This window comes from Amia ocellicauda, chromosome 17 (genome assembly GCF_036373705.1).
Source record: "Amia ocellicauda isolate fAmiCal2 chromosome 17, fAmiCal2.hap1, whole genome shotgun sequence".
Lineage (NCBI taxonomy): Eukaryota > Metazoa > Chordata > Actinopteri > Amiiformes > Amiidae > Amia > Amia ocellicauda.
In genome coordinates this window covers 5995841-6020945 of record NC_089866.1, presented here as the reverse complement: position 1 = coordinate 6020945, position 25105 = coordinate 5995841, and the positions used below count along the sequence as shown (strand labels likewise).

The 25105-nt window shown below is 37.9% G+C and overlaps 1 protein-coding gene across 1 annotated transcript in view; it reads right to left on the bottom strand.

Annotated features, from left to right (window-relative positions):
• Window positions 1-25105, bottom strand: part of lmf1 (lipase maturation factor 1) — a 61621-nt gene that overhangs the window by 35390 nt on the left and 1126 nt on the right. The window contains exons 2-4 of the mRNA XM_066689320.1: window positions 22710-23019; window positions 20092-20102; window positions 5020-5168 (exon numbers count right to left, since the gene is read on the bottom strand). Coding sequence (XP_066545417.1) covers window positions 5020-5168; window positions 20092-20102; window positions 22710-23019 — 470 coding nt within the window. The remainder of the gene's footprint in view (window positions 1-5019; window positions 5169-20091; window positions 20103-22709; window positions 23020-25105) is intronic.

Sequence of the window (25105 nt, the reverse complement as noted above, 5' to 3'; positions counted from 1 at the left end):
GTTTCGTTCTAGCATGTAACACTGCCAAGGCTGATGCAGTCATAACAAAACAGGGCTGTTTATGAAAAAAAACAGAAGAGAAAAAAATCCAAGATCACCACTTCAAACTCGATGCAGACAGCGGGACCAGAGGACACTGAAGAGTATAAATGCAAGCAGATTGAAACTGCTAACAGGAGACTTCTTCACAATAAAACCTGTGGGCGTCAGAGAAAACGGCAGCCATGTTGCAGATCGTTTCAAGAGGATTCGCGTTCAGAATGTATTTAAAATTGTAATATTCACTCAAGATTATTTTTTAGTGTTTACATTAATTCTAAATGGACAGCAACCAACAAATCTTAACTTGTAACTAAAGGTGTGCACTAATGCTGTACTAGTTACCTAAAGAAAGAGAGAAGAATAAAAACAGGCACAGAGATGCAAATTTCAGGTTTTGCTTGCGACACAAACTGGTTCACAGCCAACGAGTTGATTACTAATCACACTATGTCATGGGGAGTTAATTTAGACATTATATTTCACAGATTAACTACAAACCGACGTTGAAAGTCAATTAAGAGAATGGCTTATCAGTTTACATTCTGCCTCACGAATGCATTTACCGGAGTGTATTAAAGCATTTAAAAATGTTGTGATTAGGTGAAGAAAAAAAAAAAAAAAGAAAAATTTGACATACCATGATGTTCTCCGATTTAATATGCAATCAGGGTCTGACTTTTAAAGGAATGCAATATTGCATTAATATGGTAAACCAACATCAAAACACTGAGGCAAATGCAAGAAATTCATTTAGAAACCTCTTCCAAAATGTAATTATCCCTACCCAACACTCGACAACAAAACTTCAAGATGAAATCCATTTAAGTAACTATGACTAAAAGTAAATCGAGGATGTGATGTCTTCCATTAGCCAAACTTTAATTAGTGAAGCTCACCAAAAAAAATGGAATGGAACAAGTCATAGTACACATGCATCCATGTCTGAAGTATGTTCCCAATTGTTCCCTTTGAAGTTTATTAAAAACGTATTCCTCAGATAGGATGCTGAATATTATGCATATGGTGGTCAACCACAAATTGAAGTGTGGTTCTCCTCAGGATTTCATATGAAAAACTGGGGGGGGACCTAGTTCTTATAGACTTTGAACAGGTCCGAATTTTGAACAAACTAAAAACTTTAAGATACTGAGGAAAGGTCAATAAGCCATCGAGCATCATAATCTCTAGAGTTTTTCATCTCAATGTCAGTGGATTTTACAGGAAAGGGAAAGACCAATCGATACTGCGTGTTTCGAGTCAAACACAGGACAGCGCCCTGGAAAGATCAAGACACGGAAAGAGTGATTAGAGTCTCAGCACTGACATTGAAAAATAAGACTTATAGGGATTCCAGCATATTCTAAATGTTAAATGCGATCAGCACCCCTAGTGGTTGATCTCAAGTGGAAGAAGAGATCGCATAGGACGTGCTTAACTTTGTTTAAAGATTTATAAATAATTATTTTATCGGACGGCCTCTTTACATGTTATGAAAGATCCTCACTTCTCCTCAAGGGAGGGAAAAAACTACATACATGTATGTTTTCGATTTCATCCTAAGAAAATATATAGATACTGTGTGTGTGAGAGAGAGAGATGTTACATTGCACTTCTAAAAGCAAACACCACAGGAAGATTACCAATGATTAGGCCAATTTTTCCCATAATGTGTGGTCCAGTAGTCACTGCAGTATTACTCCACCCTTGACAAACACAGCTAAGTTGATTCTATGGATTCTCTGCGGATTCTTATTGTTCCATACTAAAGAATGACTCATGAAGCATGTGTTCCGAGGACAAAAAACATATATATTTTAATATAATTTGATAAGAGGTGTTTTAATCAAATTAACAAAACTTCCTGAAACTAGATTAACTAAATATGTGACTGGTGAGCTATTTTCTTCTCCTTAAATCCCAGAATATCTGCAGCCAAAATACCTTTAAAGAATAGGATATAGGACAGACCTCAGCTCAGGGAGATATTAAGGTATCCTGTCTTCATTAAAATTATAATGCGCCGTCTTTAAGGATGGCTCTCTTCAGCCCAGAGTTTGGATCAACACAAATAGCAGCGCTTTCCGAGGATTAACGCAATTACCCCAGCCTTACTGCCCAACAGGTGCCCCGTCACGCTTGGGAGAAAGCACTCGGGATTTGACCTTTAAAGTAGCGTTTGATCGTCTGTCGTTCAATAACCCCAAGAGGAGAAGATTACGCAAAGTGTTAAAGCGCCAAACGCACAAGTTTTTATGTCAGTTTGTTTATCCACTACACATTTCTGGACTGCATTTCCATTCATACTTCAAAATTAACCCTTACCTTTGCTTTTGTCGTTTAGTTTTTTTTGTACCGCAAATGAATTTGTACATATTCAGAAAGTCATGGCTTTAGTAAAACAAGCAGCAACAGGTTTTACACATTTTTAAAGATTCAGGATTCAAGGACTGACCAAAATCCAACAAACTTCAACAAACAAAACACTGAAGGGCCATATTGTGCACTTGAAAGATAAAAACAATACACTGTATGGTGTAAAATATACTGGGCAGCAAAATAAAAAATAAGGAGTATCATAATTTCAAATACATTTCTTTGAGGCAAAAAGACACGTTTTTGCCTGCCTTATGACTTATTTTCATGCAGAAACTATAAATAAAAAATACATATATAAATGAATAGATAGATAACTGTACCAGAGATATCATATTTTAACAGTGTTAGTTTAGTCAAGTATTGGGTCAGTGTAAAATAAATTAGTAAATATATCAATACACTAAATGCAGGAACAAATATTTATTGTCTACAGCAAGAGGTGTGTGTAATCTTGAGCTCAAAGATTTAGAACGATGTGGCACAATCCCACTGAGGACTTTTCTTGTTTGTTTGTTTTCCATAGATTATAACATGCCTCAGAAATGCAAACTCTCCCAGTCATGTTGATAAAATTACAGAGAATTTGCATTCATGTAGGTTATATCATAGCAATGGTAGGCAAACTGGATCATAAAACATTTACCACGATGCAAAGTTTGTCTGATTTTCCTAATAGGTGAAAAAAGAGTAACATAAATCTTTCCAAATGTTCAAATTAAAGACACTGCAGGCAGTTTAAAAGTTTGGTTTTACTCATGTATCATTTGGAATTTGTTTTTCTGTTTTTAAGAAACTCATAAACTTAGGACAGAAAGAAATAGCTTGGGAATAAGGTAATGTGTTTGAGTAAGAGTTTACCAAATATCTTTTAAGAAAACTATGGCAAATGTAAACTGCATAGGATGGACACTAGATTAAATGAAAAGTACACAGCAAAAGAAAGGCCGAAGAGAAAATCTAGACTACAGACCTCGCTATTACACGCCTGGCTATTCTTTTCATCATGCACGTTTGAATCCTACGCGTCTATTTTATTACATGTACAGCAATTACTTTGAATCTCGGGGAAATAACTTTGGGTTTTTACAGTTGTAAGCACTTAAGAAAAATTATATTATTGGCACCTAATTTCACAAATGTAAACCACTGTAGCCAAAGCCCATCCAGTCTTAATTGAAAAAACATTTCGGGCAGCGTGGCAACCCTCTGTTTGGCAGACAACAGAACAGAGCTGAAGTCCCAGCCATAGAAACCATAAAAAAGCCAGACAAGCTGTCTAACATTTTTAATATTTGCATTATTAAATGTATATCACAGTTTGTGACGTTAAAAATACCTCTCACACCTTTAAAAGTGTAGCAAAAGTAATGAGGCTTACGTTTCGTCAGATGTTCTACAAGGATACACTGAGTATCCAGTATATAGCTATATATTTTTATTGGGTTTTTATTGCTGGTGCTGAGGGACCAGTAACTCACGATTATTTGGAAAACATTTTGCTCCAATTCCTCACCCTTTTCTTCCTTCAGTATTGGCACTTCTCTTTTGTACAATGTTGTCTCTTGCTAGAAACATCTCTTGCACCTTAAAACATCGCCACAGAATGAGAAAATAGGTGTCTCTCTCTCATGAGCCCCTAATGACAGGGTCCATCAGTCTCCCTGGGTATACCCCACTGGCTGAGACGTACAAGACACATTATACAGATGAGCAACTTTTATATTTTAACATCTTTAACTGGTTTGAGAGACATTGGTAGGTTCCTGGCAGACTTTGCCTCTGGCGACAGAAAATAACTCCCTCTCAGGCCAATTAGAACGGCAGTAGTGGGAATATTTTTCAAAGGCATATGTGGGACGCAAAAATCCATATGGAAAGCAGCTTTGTGGAGCAGTCAATTAGTAGCAAGTGCCTTTTTTTCTCAAATTGAATCGAACAGCAAGGAAACGGGGTGGGGGGGAGGTGGGGGAATAAACTAGCTTATACTATTTAGTGAGTATAGTGGAACAAACATTTTTACTGATATGACTGCAATTAGATCAGTTGGACGCAATAAGTGCAGATCGGATTTATGTGATCCGAGTGACAGTTAGGAGAGTTGAAACATCTCTCTCTGCAGTGAAGTAACGGCTCCTTACTGGAATCAGAATAAAACCGCGTTCACCCCGACAAAAGCAGAGAAGGAGAATTTTGGTGTTCAGCTCTAGCTGGCAAACAGGAAGTTGCTCACCGTTTGTGTCGTACGTCTGGAGTTTTTCTTGGCCCTCTCTATAGTACTGCTCTGGGGATTCATTTTGCTGTTTCTCATTTCTTTTTTGACTTCCGCAATAGCATTTTTGCATATTAATTAGATTTTCTCCTTCCAACCGTATAATAAACAGAATGCGCTCTCCTAATACTCGTCTCCGGACATCCCTTACACCAATGCAGATATTTTTAGAGAATTATTTGTGCAACGTTGTGTTGTGTTGTGTGTGTATGTGTGTACTACTAGTCATTTATCCTTTGACAATGCACTGCTGTCTCTATCCCGGTTGATTTCTCCCACGTCCCATCTCCTTCCTTCATCAAAGTAAGCTTTCTAATATCACAGCCACTCACCGCTCCGAGCATGATCCGGAATATGAGCCAGCGGAAAGTCCAAATAGTAATTCGAGACGGTGGGCTGTGCTGAGGAACTTGTCGTAGGCTCCACAACGGACACAAGAAAATACCCAAAAATCCAGTTTCAAGCAGCTGAGACTCCCAACCTGGAAGAAACAGAAATACTGTGGTTACTGCACGTTATCTTCAGATTTTGTATGTACTCCTAACATTCAGCTAAGGTCTAAAATCAAGGGCCTATAAAACACATTTTCTCCACTGAAAAATGAATAAAAGAATGATTTGGTTATCATTTATGTAGGCAGTCTTATTCATGATTATGGCATTAATTAAATCACATAATTTTTCCCTAAATTTTTGTGCTTACTTTGCAATAATTGAAATGCAATGCAAAGAGGCCTGCCATTATAAAATTGGCGCCTTTAAGTAAGCTGAAACTGTCACGGTTTCCCACAACACATCTGTGGCTCTTGTGTAAATGTTAGCCATCTGCAAAAGTGCCTGCATTGGGCCCTGCTCACACAAAGCAAAGATATAAGACTTTCATGTGATTGTGTCCATTTTATTTAATGTTTGATGTGGCGTAACAATCTCAAGGCTACAAATTTTAACATGGAAGAACTCTGAGCAGGGTATAAATAATCACAATATAAATAACACTATTTAACTGTTGGCCCCGGACTGTAAATAGCCAAGATGTTACAGTATGACACAAATTACAAAGGTGCAATGAGCTGCTAAGAAAATGAAAAAATGCAAATATTGCTTTTGCATTTTACTTTGCATTCAAAACATCCTGGTTGATTAGTATTGCTGCAGCAAAGACTTTACAGGAAAAAGGGAGAGCAGAGATGCTTTGAATAATCAAATTCGGCCTGTTTTCACCTAAGCTTATCTTGCTTCAAAAAACGTACCATGGGGTAGTGAATTTGTCAATGCAAACGACATCGCCTTGGCACGATCTTTATCACCGCCTGTGTTCATGCAAGGTATGACTAGGGAAATTAAATAAACTGGCCAGACAGTTATTTTATGTAGCACTTGGCTGCCCCACTTCCTCATATTATTGAAATCCTCCGAACTCCACAAGAAAAACAACAACACAACCACATTGACAGCGTGTACAGTGGATTCCCTCACACACTATTACAGGTGACTCAATCAGTTGTTTTTCAGAGAAAGGGAGCACAGTAACAGACTCAATGTGCATAAATTGTCAGAATGTTCCTTTTCTTTCTCCCTGGTGAAGATGGAAACCATTTTAATTGAATGTATTTATGCAGGCAAGACTGAAGAGAGGTGGTTAGTTTATATATTAATGTTCCCTATTAGGATGGCGTGCTTAGCAGTTCCTTTAAATCCAAATAATTGGGCGCGTTTCCAACACCACCACAAGCCTTACTTTCTGTGGATTCCCCCGGCTCCCCACCCTTCCCAACGTGTAGGATGATCGGAATCCGGTGGGGGGGACACTATTTAAAAATGTATGTCAAATCCTCACTTCTGCATCGACGTCTCAAAATTTAATGACTGACACGTTTTCCAAAAGCACTTAATTCCGAGATCTTTAAATAAAAAAATAAAAAAACTCTGGGTAAAAATCAAGCAGCTCCCATGCTTTTTAAAGCTAGCTTTTGGAGAAAAAATACTCAGTGAACCCACTAGCAATGTGATAGTTATGCATACGATTAGATAGTGCTGATAACCAGTGTCACCTACACAAGAACGCTTCTGTTGTCAAGCTTTTCATATGGAAATCACACTCCCTTTCTGTGGTCCAAAGCAGTCAGCCTTTCATTTTTTGAATAACTGCATAAAATGTAGTCGCAAATACAAATTAAGGGTGTTCTTCTGTTCTTGTGGCTGAGCAGGAAACATAAATCTACTTTGTTACCATGAAATGAACGACTGACATGTTTTTGATCCACCTTTTGTCAACCCAGAAATAAAGCCCATAGATTATACATTCATAGCACAACACCCTCCCTCATAGTTTAGTACCGAGAAGAGAAGGACAGGAAGCGGGCGTCACACACTGCTTGGAAATGCAAAAAAAAAAAAAAAAAGAGGGACTATGATCTTAAATCTAAGGGGATCCGACTGTTTAATCTTAACTTGAGAACAAGATGCTTCTTCTTTTCTTCGAAATTGTATCCATGTGCCAATCAGAGCACAATACAATTCCCTGTATTACTCGTTTTACTACCACAGTATATTCATAATAAAAATGTTAATAGTACCCAAGGAAAGTCTATTTTAATAGGATAGATGGTCAAAATATATCCACATGAAAAAATAAAATAATCTGCTTCTCGTAATATTAATGAACTTTTAGGAATCTGTCCCACGGCAGACTGATGGGGATAATAATATTGCAGATGACCCTACGTGGAAAGAGTGGCATGTGTCATTACTTTGCTCCTCTGCTGTGGGTTCTCCTTGAGTAACATGGACGTATTTGGTCAGATTTACAATCGCACCAGAAAAAAAAAAAAAACATAAAAAAACATTGCGTAAAATAAACATTGGAGCGACTGCGGAGCAGACGATGGTGTGATTTCAACATGGCTCTGCTCCCGCTCTCGCCTTGTTGGGGAAACATTCAGCTGCGCGTTTACTTCATCCGCCAATTACGGGGCTTGTGACCGCACCCGAGCGGGGCGGTGCTGGGCTGTGTTTGGAGAACGGACCTCCCTGTTATGACAGTCAACATCCACACAGGCTTTTCTCAAGTCATAACACAGGTTTTCATTGCAAGGCCTTATGTACCCCTTGGGTTAGATCTCTCCCGCCATCGTCTTTACCGACACCTGAAATATGTTCAACCCATTTATTAAAATTTTCAATTAACTTTCTTTTCAGTAGGTATATTTTTCAGTTTTAAAACCTTACACTGTTTTATAATAACCAAATACATCTGGTATTTTTATTTAGTATTCCACATTTAAATCGGATCACGTTTATTTCACCACAACTGCATGGTCACGTGAAAGTAAAACTGGTTATTAAAACATATTTGAGGCAAGTAAAGTATACTAATAATTAAAAAGCTTTAATTTTCTCTTGATTGGCAATATAGCAGAGCTAATGTCTGGCAAATGCATCTCATAGATATTTCAGCCAAAACGGCACCATATCTGCTGTACCCCTTTTACTTTACAGGCGGTTTAAATTAAGTCAAGCAGTAAAATTCTGTGTCAAATCTATATTCATGCCGTATATATCACATAAAGAAGTAACATGTTACAGTCTTACGGCAGCTTGATATACGATCCTCCCCTCTGAGAACAAGCACAGTGGCTTTTCTTTTTTATCCAGAAAGCCGGAAAAAAGGTCAGCTTACTAACACCGCCATTACCAATGCAGAAATTTATATTTTGGCTGCAGTCAATCAGCAATATACTTTTTACAAAAGGCAAATAATAGTCCAAGCTCAATTTTCAACATGATTTATGTCACATTCTAAAAAATAATAAAAACAGGAACTCTGTGTCGTTGATCGGAAGCTGAACTGTAATCCTGTATAAATGTATATTCATTCAGAACTGCAAATTTGAGAAATGCATGTGTAATTATAATTAATTCTGTAGTTTAACTTCACATTGAAAAAGGTTCACTATATCAGGGACAAGATAAGACTATGGTCAGGTCAAGCTGTTACCAAAAGACTTCTAGTTTGTAATCTTTCTATTGCTCTATACCCAAAATAACAGTTTGCTTTAATACCGATTTTGAAACACACACTGTTCTGGTCTGCCTACAAGCTACGCCATTGATAAAAAGCACTCCACCATTATAAAATGCACCTTTGTCCGAATCATTCATGTTCTCTGAAATGTGCACTGCAAGTGTGCCGTGGTTGGCTAATCTAGGAAACTGAAATGATACACAAATGCAGTTGTTTGTGCACCCCAGTGTGGTGTTCCCCCACAAAGGACACTTCTATTCAGTTTATTAAAAATCTGCAAGTGGGCTATTCCTCCGGGCCGGCAGTGCAGCCTGATATTTCTGGGAATGGAAGGGTCGTGTTGTTGACCCACCTGCTTCTCTTGTCTTCAGCTGGATCTAGTCAGATTTCAGCAGCTGCATTCCCTTACAAAGCGGGTCTTTGTAATCTTCCCAAGGCGACGTGGTGGATAAATACAACTGCAGGGAAAAAAGAAAAAAAAAAAAGGAAAAGAAAAGAAGAAAAAAAAAAAAAAAGGGCGCCAACAGCTCGCGTTGGCTTTGAATGGACTCACTTGCACCACATGTCTTTCAACAATGCCCACTATGATTTACAGTAGCAAACATTCCTATCAACGCGGGACACGGAGGGGAAGAGGAGCGTTTGAGGCCACCACTTCTCACTGCGGAGAAATATATAACGGCCACTTAACTTGATGGAACCAAAATGTCGCCAGATGTGATTCGCCAATATTTTACGCATTCCCCCCAACAAAGACAAAAATATAAACGATAAAGGCTGATGGGGGGGATCTTGAATAACGAAACAAAACTCTCAAGTTTAAATTATTTAAAATCGAACTTCTTACCAGATAAACACTACTACTGCTGTTAACAATATTATTAATGATAATATAATATAGGCCTGGGCGATATGACTTAAAAATAATATCTCGATATTTTTAGAAATTTGGGCAATATACGATATATATCTTGATATTTCCTGGTTTTATCCAATCAAGCCACAAAATAAGACCAAAGACATTCAAACTACAAGTATTTCATTAATCCTTTAATAAGCAAAACTAACAAATACTACATGCAGGCTGTCATGGTAAATATATGCAGAATGCAACACATTACAGGGCAAGTGTTGTGTGATTACTATTACGTGTTTTATGTTGTTATGGGATATATATTATATATATATATATATATATATATATATATATATATATATATATATATATATATACACACACACACACACACACACACACACATATTATATATATATATATATATATATATATATATATATATATATATATATATATATATATATATATATATATATATACACATACACACACACATAAGGGATTTTATATAGAACAATTATCCGGTCAAGGAAGGAAGGACAGCAGCTCCCGTCTAAACACGGTCCATATTCATCGACTTCTCAAAAATTATTTATTAGAGAAAAAGTGAACATTATATTGCTTACACATTTCGACTTATCTTCCTCAGAGCACATATATAAATATACACATTATGATTTAATGTCACATAACAACAATAACACAAGTAATAGTGATCACGCAACACATGCACTATATAGATTCAGGAAGATTTACCACATCCGGGTTTACAGTGGCGCATTTAACAACTGCTAGACAGAGACATTTCTCCTCTGACTGTCGCATTTCGATTCTACTTACCGGTACAGCACGTGTTAATACAAAATTGTGATAATAATAATAATAATAATAATAATAATAATAATAATACAACTGTTGAACCATTTCACCATCTTAATAAAAAGAAAATGATACTTTGTCTGTGTTTGCATTGCTTTCCAATTTATTAAAATGCAAACAAACGTTATTATTAATTTTATACAAATGATATCAATCAAAATTTGCAGGGGTGGGGGGTGCTTGCAGATCAAGTTTAGCCCGGCGACAAGAGCGGGGTGCAATGTGTGCACTTGCGCATTAAAGTTTATTTTTGTTATTGTGGTTATTGTATGTCACTTCACTCTCCTCCATGTCTGTCTGTGTTTCTGATGCTCATTTCTACCTGCATCCAGCACATGTGGAAGAACCAGGAAGAATGCAAAGCGTCCCAATGACGTAAAATAGTGCCGTAAAGATTGCAATTTCCGACACCACGATATAAACGATATAGCATAATATGAAACGATAGACATTTTTCTATCGTCATACGATATATATCGTCATATCGCACAGCCCTAATATAATACAAGGATTGACTGAATTCTATGCAACCAATTTCTTTTACGCTTCTCTGAGAGTGAAAGGTCTTAGCAGCAGATTTGAAGATCATGCATTTAAAAACTACATCATTTGCAAGACAAGCGTCTTGCAGCGAGCTCTGGCCTGGCAGGAGTCCACCGTCCGCCTAATTCGGGGGCCATTCCTGGGGAACATTAAGGGGATTGCAGACTGTAGGAGACTGGAATTTAAAACTGCCGAGCATTCGAACATTTCCAGTTGGACTCTTGTTCCCAATCTCTTAGGCTGATTTGGTAACGGGTTTTCCACTCCTCCTGGGGGAGGTGGGCTGTACGGGGCTCTAAACAGGACACTATCCACTACATGTGACAAAGCAGAGACTTGATTAAAGATGCTTAATGCATATCCATTATGGTGCCAACAGTTTGTGAAATGCATCACATCTTCCTCAAAACAACGATCACAGAGAAGACATTGAGAAACTGTAGTGAAAAAAAAAAAAACAAGAAATAAACATTCATGGAACATCTGACATTTGTTTTTGATTAACTTAATACTCCTCTGGCATAGAAGCATAGTAGGAAGTCCAATTTGGTAGCTGCTTTGTCCTATGCTAATAAGCCAGCATCACTAACACGAGACCAGGAAAGCCACAAAAGAAACTCTCAGTATTACTTGGGGAGGCCAGCTAATGGAGCAATAAGATTTACAGCAGTGTAACACTTTACCATGTGCATAAATACAGACACTGGTGGTGAAAAACAGATATGGCTGTAAACAGCATTCCCTGTTTTTAATTAAAACCCGATTACCATCGACTTTCTATAGTGGAAACTCAACGCATCATCACAGTTGCTTGTAGGGTCACAGGTCCTACGCTTAGCCTCACCAGCCCTCACAAAAGTATACAAGCCATACACACTTGCATCACAGTTTCGTCCGTCTTTTCCAGATCTCGTTTGGCCTGTACACTTCATCATAGCTCTGGATGCGTACTTTCAAATGATTTACAAATATGCAAAATAATCAACTCCCAAAAGGTGTCTTGGATCTCGTGCAACTGTGAATCACATCCATTATCAAAAGACACACTGTCCATTTGGAGGCCAGCAGAAGTGATGACTCATAAAATAGTTTTACATTATCTTACTTGAATCCTCATTCAAACAATTTTTTCCTCTCTCTACAAATCTTCACCATTTAGACTCCCATTGTTTGCCACACTCTCACACCTTTAACAATAAAAGAAGCATTTCTTCATTTAAACCCAGATTTGTTTTTTAAATACTTCAGTAATAACAACCTCCACTTCCTAATTAGAGGTTAATGAAAAAGAAATAAACAATAAGTACAATGAAATAAACAGCATTTGAGACACAATAGGAATTACTTCATAAGGATTTAGAGTCCAAGCATCTGACAGTTTAACTGCAAATATTAAAACCCGCCTAATTCCTCTCTAGGGTTGTCATTAAAAGACACTTTGGTAACAGCAGGGTGACTTAACACACTTTATGTGGCATTAAATCATGCAATATAAGCATATTAGTAATAAAAGCCAAAGAGTGAAAAAAACACAAATAAAAAAAAACAACTTAAAGAAAGCCGGAAAGTGTGGCTGTTTAAGTCAGTCCAGACAGCCTACCAACTCCGAAAAGGCATACAAGAGGCAGGGGAATACAAGAATCAATTTACAAGGAGTTCGAGCAGTTTCAGGTTTAGGCAATTTGTTCTTCTCGGTAACAAGACCAAACTCATAACCGACAAAAAGTTATGGAGACCTTATTTAGACCTAAACTTGTAAGATTTTCACTATTGTAAGGATATGTCTGACACAGGTTTAGAAAATCATCAGATGATTTTGAAGAGGCTGGTCCAATACCTGACAAATCACATCCCTGAGATCTGAAGTTTGGTTCACCGGTTTAAAAGTTTAGTTTAAAAATCACGAGGGCTTACAGAATTAACGTAAACTCGGCTTGTGCTGTTTTGCAATCTATACTTCAATGTGCTACTTTAGTTCTGTTTGGAGATGTAATAGCTGCTTTAGGCACCGAACATATCTCAGTAGGTCCATGTGGCAGTACGTGCATTGCATTGCATATTCGGCAAATTATTTTACGAGCTACCAGACTCCTGTGCAATTGCCACAGTTGAAACTCATTTTTATTATTAACTTCACACCTTTGCTTATGCAAAGTTATTCAAAACCAAGTAACAAGAGGAAACAGAGGGGAATGGGATGCACGATAGTAACCTCTGTGTGATTTTGTTCGTCATCGGTGGTGTGATTGCCTCCATGTTAGATCACACTTCAGTCCTTCACTGGAATTGTGAGCACAATCCAGTTAGGAGCAAAGCATTACTGGGGGGTGACTCAAGAATGCTTTGCAACATTAGCCTAATAGCAGCACTGACCACATGAAAAACAAAAAGGCACAATCTACATATGTCATTATTTTCACTATTTTCTTTTCTAATATTTGTCTGATGATCAAGACTTCTGCAGTCTCTGCCTGGACATGCAAATTACAGCCGACTAACTTTAGGCATTTCAATGTTTATCAGGCAGAAAACAGCAGATTAATACACCTGTTTCACTCCGTCGCCCCCAGCAATAACAGAAACAATGTTCCATGGAAACGGGAAGCGATTCTCCTATAAGAAGTGTTCCTCATTCAAACAGAGAATTAATAAGGATTCATAACAGATGTAGAGACACCGTAAAGTAGTCCCTGGGCACTAAACAGTTACTCATACTATCAGTCTTTATCAGCTACAGTTGCTTTTCAAAGTGCTGTTCTCCTCTCTCACCTCAGACAGAGAAACACAGAGATTCTCACAAACTGTTCTAAAACGATTTCAAATTCTCTTTAAAAAAATCTCAAGCTGGAAGGATCTTCAGTGATACTTTATAATTCTCACCCTCTCTCATAGTTTCAGATTGCAGGTCCCTAAATAACATACATTAATAACAAAAAATATTAAAACATGTTATCATGAAACATCTTGGCTTCATCTACTGTACTGAAACTGATTTAATCATGGTAGGAGTATCATCCAAAGTCTCAAAGCATTTTGTAACTATACACATATTCCTGAGCCCTTCTCTGAAGGAAATAGGAAGTGATCTGCAAAACTCACTAAACTTCTCTCTAACTTGGACTTCTCCTACCCCTTCGCTGGCTGTACCATAAGTGTGGGATAAGAAACAACTCCCTCAACTTACAGGAGTCACAAAAAATTGTCATTTTCACTTCTTTGGCATCCTCTGATAGTACTGTACTAGCGTTATTCTGCTCTCATGTCAAGGCCAGGTGTGATGTTGATAAATAGCCATTCAGTTCAAGAAACAATAGGAACATTTAAAATTAAACAAAACATGATATTATACACTTTACGTGGGCTTTTCTAATTAGAGCGATTAGAACGTTTTTATTATTTCTATTACTAACCCTCACCTCTAAAAATCACCTCTTCGTTTTGTTAACATCTAGGTAAATCAATAAGGCTTCATCATGCTACTCCTGGCATTGCACTTTGCATCCAAAAATGGCAATTTCCTTGTATTACTCCAAAAATAGTTTTTACAGAAATATTACGTATTACAAAGCGCAATTACTTATCTGTAAACAAAATCTAAAAAAAAAACTGCAAGGTCTTTAACAGTTTCTTTTCCAGTGCTAAGCATGTATAAAACCCCATGTTTAATTCAGCACTTAATAACATAAATCCTTCACATGTGTTTGCCATTGCTCAGCACATGCCTCCGTGGTCTTGTTAGATTTCCTGATCCAATGAAAAACCACCCATTTAACATTCACCATGAACCTCCTGGCTTCACACTGCACCTTGAATTCATTTCGTTGACATGGGTCCTTGCCTCACGCCTGTACAGATTTTAAATGATCCAGGCAGTGTCAGAAGAATAATCTTCCCATAATGCTTTTGTCGTTTATCAGTTTGTTTTTTATCACTACATCAGTGTGTCTATCTCTTGTAATCGGTACTTTCGGTAATTCCTCTTTTACAAAGCTTGCTGTTGTACCCTTGAGCAAGGTTACTTTACCTAGACTGTTCCAGTAAAAACCCAGCTGTATAAATGGGTAATTATATGTAAAACTATGTGATATATTGAAATATACTGGGTTAGGGCATCTGCTAAGAAATATCGTAATTATATAATTGGTTAATATGTGGAATAACCGAAATGCAAGATCCCCATTTACCATCAGGGGGAATTTAATTACCTATGATTATGCCGACGATTTGCAAATCAAATAAAAGGTCAGTTTTAAAAATATAAAATAAGGCTGATTTAATATATAATCAAAGTTTAAACTTCAAATATCAGATATCTGAAGTCGGTCTCATTGTGGTGAACTAAGAAAATGTTTTACAATACTGTAAATACTGTAATACTGTCCAAGAACTCTAAATGAGAAAATAATTTAATGCAAAACACGTGCCTTGTATCAACGTGATTAGAAAACATTTGGGAGTTGAAATAGCACACCCTTTTCATTTGAGCTCATTTTAGGCTGAACGGCATAAAGTGTCATTAACCAATATAAATGTAAAAAAAGTGATGCATTCAATAAAATTGGAACAAATTATTTTACTGTATTCTATTTTTAAGCGCTGGCGGAGTTCAAGTCTATGCAATTACTGTGGAAACATGCAGCATGTCATAAAACGCTAAATGCCTTTATTAAATTAATGTTTTGGGAGAACTTCTAAGAATCCTTCTCAGTTTTATATGTGGATTGCTTTAATCTCTGAATAAGCCTTTATTTAGACATTTACATGCTCTGCAGTGTGGATGGTATCATACAGACCCTCTTGTCTGTGAGACAGGTAGGTCACTCGCTGGTTACAGCTCCATTATTATTGATCTGCTTATCGGTGACATGAAGGCCTTGATTTTAAAAGACGTTTGGGATTCATGAAAATTCCAGGAAAATAAGTATAAGCTTCATACAACGTCTGAGCACAAGCCCCATATGCTGACAACCGTATCTAGGCCCCCTTCAACATCTGCAGACCTCCGCCAGTTAAATCCTGTGGTCATGGAGTTTACAATGAGAAATACAATCCCAACCCCTATCTCTAAATCCTTTGCCACTCCCGACTTGTTTTGACCAGTAGTGTAACTGACATACATACCTACTTTCCTTAAAATGTACATGAAGCTCGGGCACGTGCAACTTTAAATAGCTCTGATTCGCTAACGGCTAATTTCACAGATCAGGTTTGACCGATTTCATAGAGACCGTTGTGATTCATCACACCAGTGCTTTTTAGTAATGCTCTCCACCTTGATCGACATTTGACTCCGATGGGGGGGGAAACGTTTTAAACCACTGAGCTGTTGTGTGACCTTTGACCTCTCCCATCCATTGCCATCTTTCAGAACAAGAACAAGTTTGCAAAACCATAAATATTCATGAAACAAAAGGTAAACATGTGAACTACTCTTAAAGCCATTAGTGATTACAGAAGCAAGGACAGACTCTGGAGTGCCAGACATTCATACCATAAGGCTTCACAAGAGGCATAGGAAGTAGTGCAATGAAAAACAAAAACGGCAGCCTCCTCGTATGAAGTCCTCTTCCTTTATCACCAGACCACCTGAGCTCTCTATAGCTCACAAAGGTGGGTCAGATACATTTATCATGTTTTTTCATATAGGTCTTTTTTTATTAAGCTTGTAAGGTACCAATGGATGTTTGTCCCTCGGTAGCCCCAGGCGTGTTCTTGTTGCTCTTCTCTGGACTACTTCAAGAACAGCAATGTCTTCTTGTCATGTGGCGACCAAAGCTGAACACACAATGGTTCTTATTTTTCCCCACAGTAGACAAACTGCCCAATTCATAGAAAATTAATTAGACGTACAATTTTCCCCATAGACGAAAATCAGGCCCATCATTCTAAATGGGGTTTGCGTTTCAGGATTCTGGAGCTTTTGGGTATTCATTCTTTTATGACTCATGACAGAAGACATATCTACAAAGCAACATACACATTCAAAAGAATCATTATGAATCAGCCGGTTCGCATTATAAAATCCTGAAAATCCTGAAAATCCTGAGTACCAATGTACAAAACGATGGTTTGGATGCTAAGAAACCAAGTGAAATATTACAGCAGCACAACGTAGGGTACGGACAAATATTATACAACACCAACAAATATTAATAAACAACAGTACACTGCCCTGAAGCAAAATACTTCAAATTTAACTGCTTTCATCACAAAACTAAACTGTCATATTTTGGTGGATTCTGAACCATGTGACATCAGTCTGGATGTCTGGACTCCCATTGCCAGAACTATTGTTTTATAACCTTTTAAAGAGCTTCACAATATTTAATGTAAGTCATCTTCTCACATCTGTTCAAGGAAAAATGTTTTTTCTTGTTTTCTGGTTGACGGAGGGAGAGTCTGAAATTAAAATAATTTACTCGCAATATTGTTATTTCATTTATAATGACACAAAAATCCCCTCTAAGAATCGTCAAGAGTAACAGTGAGTCCTGGGAGATTTTACATCACTCGGCACAGATACACAAGCCCGAACGCTGCTTGTGGAGAGAGATCCTGCCAGATCTTGGCTCAATTGGCCATTTCTACGGTGGGGGGGGTGGGATCAATGCTCTGCAGCTGCTATTTGAGGTAATCCCACACATTCTCTATAGTGTTGCAGTCTGGACTCTGTGGAGCCCAGGCTATAGTTTTAACCTACTTATTTTTTCAGCATTTCCTTCTTTCGGGAGATATGGAGGGCCTGACAGAATAATTAACACTGTTCTGTCATGCCAACAGGAATCCCAAATTACATAACTTTTTTTTTTCGTTGTCCTTCCTGGTGAAATACAGAAACTAGCCCAGCAAGATATACGGAAAACTCAGCAGAGCCAAGGCATACACTATAATGTAAAGTGACAATCCTTTTAGTAATACTGGTGGCCAAGATATTGTGGGGGGCAGAGAGGGGAACTGATTTCCAGTAAAGGAAAACCAGTTTTCTATCTAATTAACTCTAAAACATACTGGACACCATCCCTAACTCACAGGGAACTTACCAACAAGAATTATGAGATTTATGATGAAACGGAGACAAATGGGAATACAGCAAATCCACAATCTATACCATATGGTGCAAGGAGTTGGAATCGAATCCTGCTTCAGCCCAGAAAGAGGGACGAGCTCTATAGTAGGAGAAGGAGCTGCATGCATAGCCAAACCCAGATGCCGAGTTCTCACCATGATAATTGTAGAAAAAATTGCACTGCAGATATCCTAGCCGGTTAAATCTCTTTCTGTAAAGCAATTCCTTGTGGTGCTGAGTGATTTAAATCATTAATAACAAAACTGATAATACTTTTAGTATTTGTTTCTCCATGAATTTGTTATTCTTAAAAAGCTTCAAGAACATGCGAAATAAAAATAACTACAAACTATAGTATAGAAGTATGAGCTCTATGTAAATGTTAGATATTCAAAGCACTTCTCCAGCTATGGCATTACATACTGTATGAAGAACTGTTCTAGGGCACTGTAGTCTATTTTAATAGGAAGCATTTGACATTCCATTAATTGATTGATTGGACTGCATTACTTTTAATGGCTTTCCATTAGAGGTACCAATTAGAAGGTTAGCAACACTGCCCTCGGTCACACCGCAGGCTGACGAAGGTTGAGAGAAAGGACGTGTGAAACGGGGCAGATGCTGAACTTCGGGTCAGCAGGAATGACCCACGCGTTTCGCTAGAGAGTTGGCAGCAGTTTGGAGACATATCCGAAGGGCCAAGAGTCTACCAGCAGGTTTTCGGAACAGGGAGGCCATGAAGAAATGGGTGCTGCGTACACATAGCTGGACATCACCAAATATCCGCATAGGGACGACTACGGATACAGGTCTTATGCAACCAACAGAACCATCCTCCAACCTCTCTGGTCTGCCATTTGCCTGTTCAGACTATCTGCCCACACTGATAACAGAATGTATCACCACCTGGACTTTGTATCCTGATCCTCGTGGGCCAACAATCCCTTCCAATTGCGATTCTCTACAATCTTTTCAAAAATAAGCTTTCGATCTGTGCTCTACAATGGAGGTTCTCGCTATCCGAGACCTCAAGCCCTGGTAACAGATAATCCCGGACGATGTGTCCAGGGCATAAGTACTTACTAACAAGACAACTACGCGTCAGAGCGAAACACAATAGAGTCTGGAAATACTTTATTTTTAAATGACGTGGCTCAAGGCCAACAAACCTCCAAGTCGTTTGTAGTAATTGTTTCCTTCAGTCAAACTACCCCACTGCTCACCCCCCCACCCCCTGTACCTTCTTCCCAAGCCCACTAATAGGTTTTAATAAAACTTCCAATTGGACTAGTAAACCCCTCATTAAGCTGTTTTTACAGAATGAATTTAAGAGGACCAGGGTGAAAGGTCCAAAGGAGAACTTAATGCAGAGCAGCTGTGTGAAGGCGGGACTGTGATTAGAAACATCGGAGTTCAAAAGGCCCACGTAAACATCCGAGTGCTACACCAACCTGACTAACTGACAACCTGGAGAATAGATTTAGCATGGCCTTATTAAATAAATAAATAAATAATACTCACCACAATCTCACGGGGAAAGCCTAAACCACATAATTGATTTGAATCTGCTCATATACACAAGTGCCAAAATAGAAGGAAGGAAAAAAAAAACATCTCAGAACTTCCTAACATTAAGTGTATATTTGTTTGACTTGTGTGTGTGTCAGGAGCCATTTGAATAATACTTTACCTTATCACGTACACACTTAAAAATGTCACCCTCCTCTTCAATTCTCACGCCCACAGCGCATTCCCAAACTCAACGTGTCAATGTATACTCACAATATAACTCTCGGACGTTGTATAGCAACTACATTGTGCATCACAACTACGAACATAAAAATTCAACCAAGATTACACACAAGAGCACACCCTTTGGTCTTTCATGCTTGAACATGGCAGCTCCTTTGAAGGGAGAACACACAGATTAGGTCCCAACATTGAGGATTAGATTAATAAAAGTATTTACCATTAAGAAGCAACCGCATGCTCGATTTCAGTCCCCTCCCACAGACATTAAAAGTCTTCACTTACCAAAAGAATACCTGGAAGAAAGAAAAAAAGAAAAACAAATCAGAAAGAATGACAACTATCAACGATTGCTCCGCACACTCAAATGGTTTCCCACCGTGCAGAGTGAGGAATAAGGTTTCAGGAAACAGTTTTACGTTTACAATATGCCGTAGAGTAAGAAAAATTGGGATATCAATTGTTTATTTACTTCTTGCCAAATAAATGGGCGAAAAAAAAAAAACATCCTTCACAGAGACATCTAGAGGAGGCATGTGTTGACACTCCCAAAATGCTCTCAGATGGTCACCTTTCACCTTTAGGATCTGGATGTACTCTTCAGGATTAACAGTTCCCTTGACGAAGTATAAGCAACCCACTCTTTGGCTGAAGCGAAGTCACATGGACAAAGTAGGGTTATGTAAGAATTATGTCCACAATCGTGTGCGTGTGTGTGTGTGTGTGTGTGTGCTAAGTCTTTTACTTTCCCAATTTCGGGCACTGCTAAGAAATACAAGCGATTTAACAGGCTGAGGTTGAATAGATACTGTGGTTAACAGCCACAATCGATTTCGGCAATAGAATTTGTCATTGTGTGAATGAATAGAAATATAAAATCAAGGGTGTGAATATAATACTGGCCCTCTGTCTTCCAATTCGGCCACAACTGCCCATTATGTACTCTGGCTTCCTTTCCCTTCGGCACAGATGACAGAAACATTGACTTCCTTGTTCAGCATTCCAGTCAACGCCATAACGGTACAGTAAAGCTCAGAAATACTGGATTTGTTAACCAACTGTGGCTTTAATGAAGTATTCTGGTCAGAAAATATGTACAAAGCAGTAGCTGAGTATTTGCTTATTTAATATGCAATTGTGTTGTGGTTAGTGGTAAGTGTGGAAACCAGAGCAAGCGAGACGAGACGTTCAGCTTGGATGATATGGCACGGATAGGGTACGGTTCCGGCTTTGGAGATGCAGACTGAATAAATATTTAGACATTTGAGCTGGCGGTGCGATTCGTACGAAGCAGAATTATGCAGACAAAAGGAATATGGATTAAGAAAAACTAAAGCTACAGGGAAATACTGGCATTTGTAATTGAGTATATCAAGAAAACCTATGGAATTCTTCTTTATTTAAGCACAGCATTGTCTGTGTATAGCTGCTCGTCACAGCCTTTTTAGGACCAAGATAGGGCTGTCTCTAGCCAGATCTCAACTGGTGAAGGCAAGGCCAACTAGGAGATGGCATTGGGGGATCTCCAAGTTGGTCTTGCCTTCACCAACTTGCTATGTAACAGCACCCCCTCTGGCTGCACATTATCACAGTCACTTAATAAATAAATATAAGAAATGAGGACAATTGCCTAGGAGGTCATAACTTTCTTCTCCCCTCCTCTTGAAGAAATCACTGGGGCAATTACAGAGCCGAGGTTCCCAGTTTCTGGGTCTCCCACCACAACAGAGGGAGCCATGAAAGAAAATGATCGGTTGCATTTTACCACTATCCTGACTAATTTCCTTCCCCCGTCAACCACTGAAGAATACCAAGTCTTGGCAACAACCAAAAACAGCTGTCAGATGATGTTACGGGTTCATTCGTTCTTTGAATAAATGATACTTCCTCAAATTAATTACAATATGCAACTAATCTCTACATCATTTGCTGAGCAAGATCTTTTTGCGTGTTGGTTTTCTTTCGTTTATCCCCCTGGTATCGACTGGTGCCAGTCTCACCATTTAATGTATTCTAGGAGGCAATTTAACTTGAAGACTTCTGACATCTTAATTTCTATTTTGTGAATGACTCCAGACTCTCAATACCATCACTGCAAAAACATGCATTAACATAAAAGTACACAAGGCTGTACCAGACACTTTTCAATTCTGTATTTTTGAAAAGTTACCATCATAAATATATTCCAAATGCAGTTTCAATACCAACTGAAAACCTTACATTTTACTCAAAATTGCACATTTATTTTATGTATTTATTGCACAGGTGAATACAAATTGAACAATATGACAATATTAATATATCTAAATCTGATTTATGTATTTTAAATCTCTTCATATCAGTCATGTGCCGCATACAACAGTTAGCCTAACACATGTGATGGCCAACCCTGTTTGAAATAAATACACCCAACTGTCAAGACAGGAAGTCCTAAGTCAACTTCCTCAACAGGAAGCCCCCTACGACTCTCTTCATTTACATTTCTTAAAGGCAATGCTTTACAGAAGCTCAACTTGTGACCTGTAATTTAAATCTCCACCCTGCACTGAAAGTAGCATTTGCTCTATTCTCCACTGAAAAAATGAAAAAAGATGTATATAAAAATGAAAAATCAAAAGACTAAAATGCCACAGAGGAACAATAACACAGAAGTTACATGAGCAATGTGTTAAAGTTTATATTATTTAAGGATGGGCAGTTACTATTATCTTAAACCCAGGGAGGGAAATGTGTTTAGTTACAATCAGAAACCTTTACGAGTATTGAGACTGACAGTTCCTGACTGAGACAGTTCCCAACTACCATTTGATCTAAATAAAGGTGAATTAATGCCACATGTATATTTCCTTAAATATTACATTGCAAAGTATATAAAGAACCTTCATTATATTTCATTGACTTACCAGAGTTGCCCAACATTGACCAGAGAGTGATAGAGAATCCACAGCAGGGCCATGACTATCATGTTGGCAATTCCTGTCAGCAGGACGAAGGTCGAGAGGCCCAGTCCTATCAAGGCGATATTGTCCAGGTTGGTGTCCATGTCCGACCAGTCCAGGAACCACAAGACAGTGGGGGCGTAACTCAAGGCGTCCATGTTGATCTTCCCCCCGACATACCGCTTGACTTCTCTTAAGTACTGCTTGCAGGGCATCAGTCCCCTTTCCCCGATTAACTGTTTATTTTGGTTGAGGGCAACGATGAAAGCTACAACTGAGGGGGACAAAAAAACACACAAATATAGATTAGAATTAACACTTTCAAATGTTTCACAAAATATATAAACTCTGCTGGTCTGGAGGCCCTATTGAGCACGGAGCACTGTAGCACCAGTTCAAGTCCAGACAATGATACTATGCAACTATGGTCAAGAAAACCAAGTTCTGTACCAGCTGAGCTCAGGGGTCACATTTGACTGTATATTGCACTGGCTTATATGTTTTGTTCAATTATACTGTATATTGCATTGTCCTTGTGAACAACAAAGTTAAAGAAACACTAGACTGGACTGGAGGACAATTTGCTCAATTTTTCTTGGGCTTTTAGAAAAGGCTTTGCAATTCCTCTGTCGGCCACTGACACTATTTTAAAATGACAACACAAACACACGTCTTGATGTCCAGATGCAGTCGCAATTTCTCTGTGATTGGTGGGCTCTGGAGTTGAAGTCAGGTTAAATGCCTATTCTTCAATAACAGATACAAGACAAATACCAGCCACTATTCAGTTTTTTGAATGTCACATGCAAATGTAACTATCAGTACATAATTCTGCCCAAAGTAGGTACAAATTAAGAAATTAGAAGACATGCCTCAGATTTTAAGATTAATGTAAGACAGAAATATCTGGAACAGCCAAAAGAGAGAGACACTGAAATCAAACAAGGTTTACAATGTTGGACATTCTCTCTAATTTGGCCTTGGGTGTATACATTTTAAAAACTGAATTTAAAAACAGAGTTAATTATACTGAAGGATTTTCCACAATGAGACAAGCTTATGTTATTTATCAAGTGCAAGTTATCCATGAAAAACCACAATCAAATGAATTAGTCCATTAAAGTTATCTTAAAATGTTTGCAAGTCATATAGTTTGTTATATAAGCAATTCAAAGTTAGTAGAATAACTTGCCTTCAACTTAGAAGAGAAGTAGTTTAAATTACAAAATTGCAGAGTTAACACAAATTAACACACAAACAACACGTTAAAATTCAAATTCAACTTCTCATTCTTCTAAAGCACATCACATACAAACTGTTAGTCCTAAATGTCTTGCATTGTTAATTGTTGAATTTGAAGTAAAGATCAACTTTGAGCTAATAAATGTAATCTATGCTTCAAATCCATTGAAGCACAATGCTGCTGAAAGTAAAACACATTTGCAATACAGTTCAAGAAGACAGGAAAAAAGGAAAACAAGTCTTACCAACGCATCTTCAATATCTCTGACCTGCATTATTTATTTTTTGGAGGAAACCAAAAGCGGAGGTGAAATAAAAAAAACATTTACAAAAACGTATTCATATAAAAATCCCTTTGGATGTGATGGGGGACGCATCAATGTTTCCGACTCCCTCAGTGATTCCTATCCCTGTAGCTCGCTTTTAGCTAACTGACTGCCTTCCACATGAAACATACCTTTTCTTTCACATGCACAATTTTGATTAAAATCAACCTACAATACATGGATACAAAGACATCCTAACAAAGACAGCGATTTAATCTCCCTTCTTATCACTCTCTCCTCTGAACCATCAGTGTCTCACATTAATAGGGCTATTTTATTTAAGTGAAAGTGCATTGTTTTTCTCTAAACAAACACCCTACTGTAAGAGAGGAACTTCCTTTTTTTGCTGCTAAACCTGTGGCTAGCTCTTCACAAAAGGCCCATTACATAGGCTGTATATTTGGAAGGGATGTTTTGCCAGCATCACTTTTAACAATAAGAGTCCTTTGTAGTGTTATAATGAGAGCATTCTTACATATTTAATATGATACTTTTGTGCACTGACAAACAGCTACATTTAAATACTCGCCTTGAACACAAAGCACATATATATATATATAGATAGATAGATAGATATAGATATAGAGAGATATATAGATAGATACAGATATAAATCAATAACATATAAGCCCAGGTTGTCTATCTTTTTTAAGGTCTCCTCAATGTGGATACAAAGAGGTATTGAAAGAAAAACCTGAAATTAATCCAATTTGTGACCAGCTGCATTGATGCTGCTGGGTGTTGTGAAATAATACATTCCCACACTTGGTACTTGTGCATGCAATATTTGGC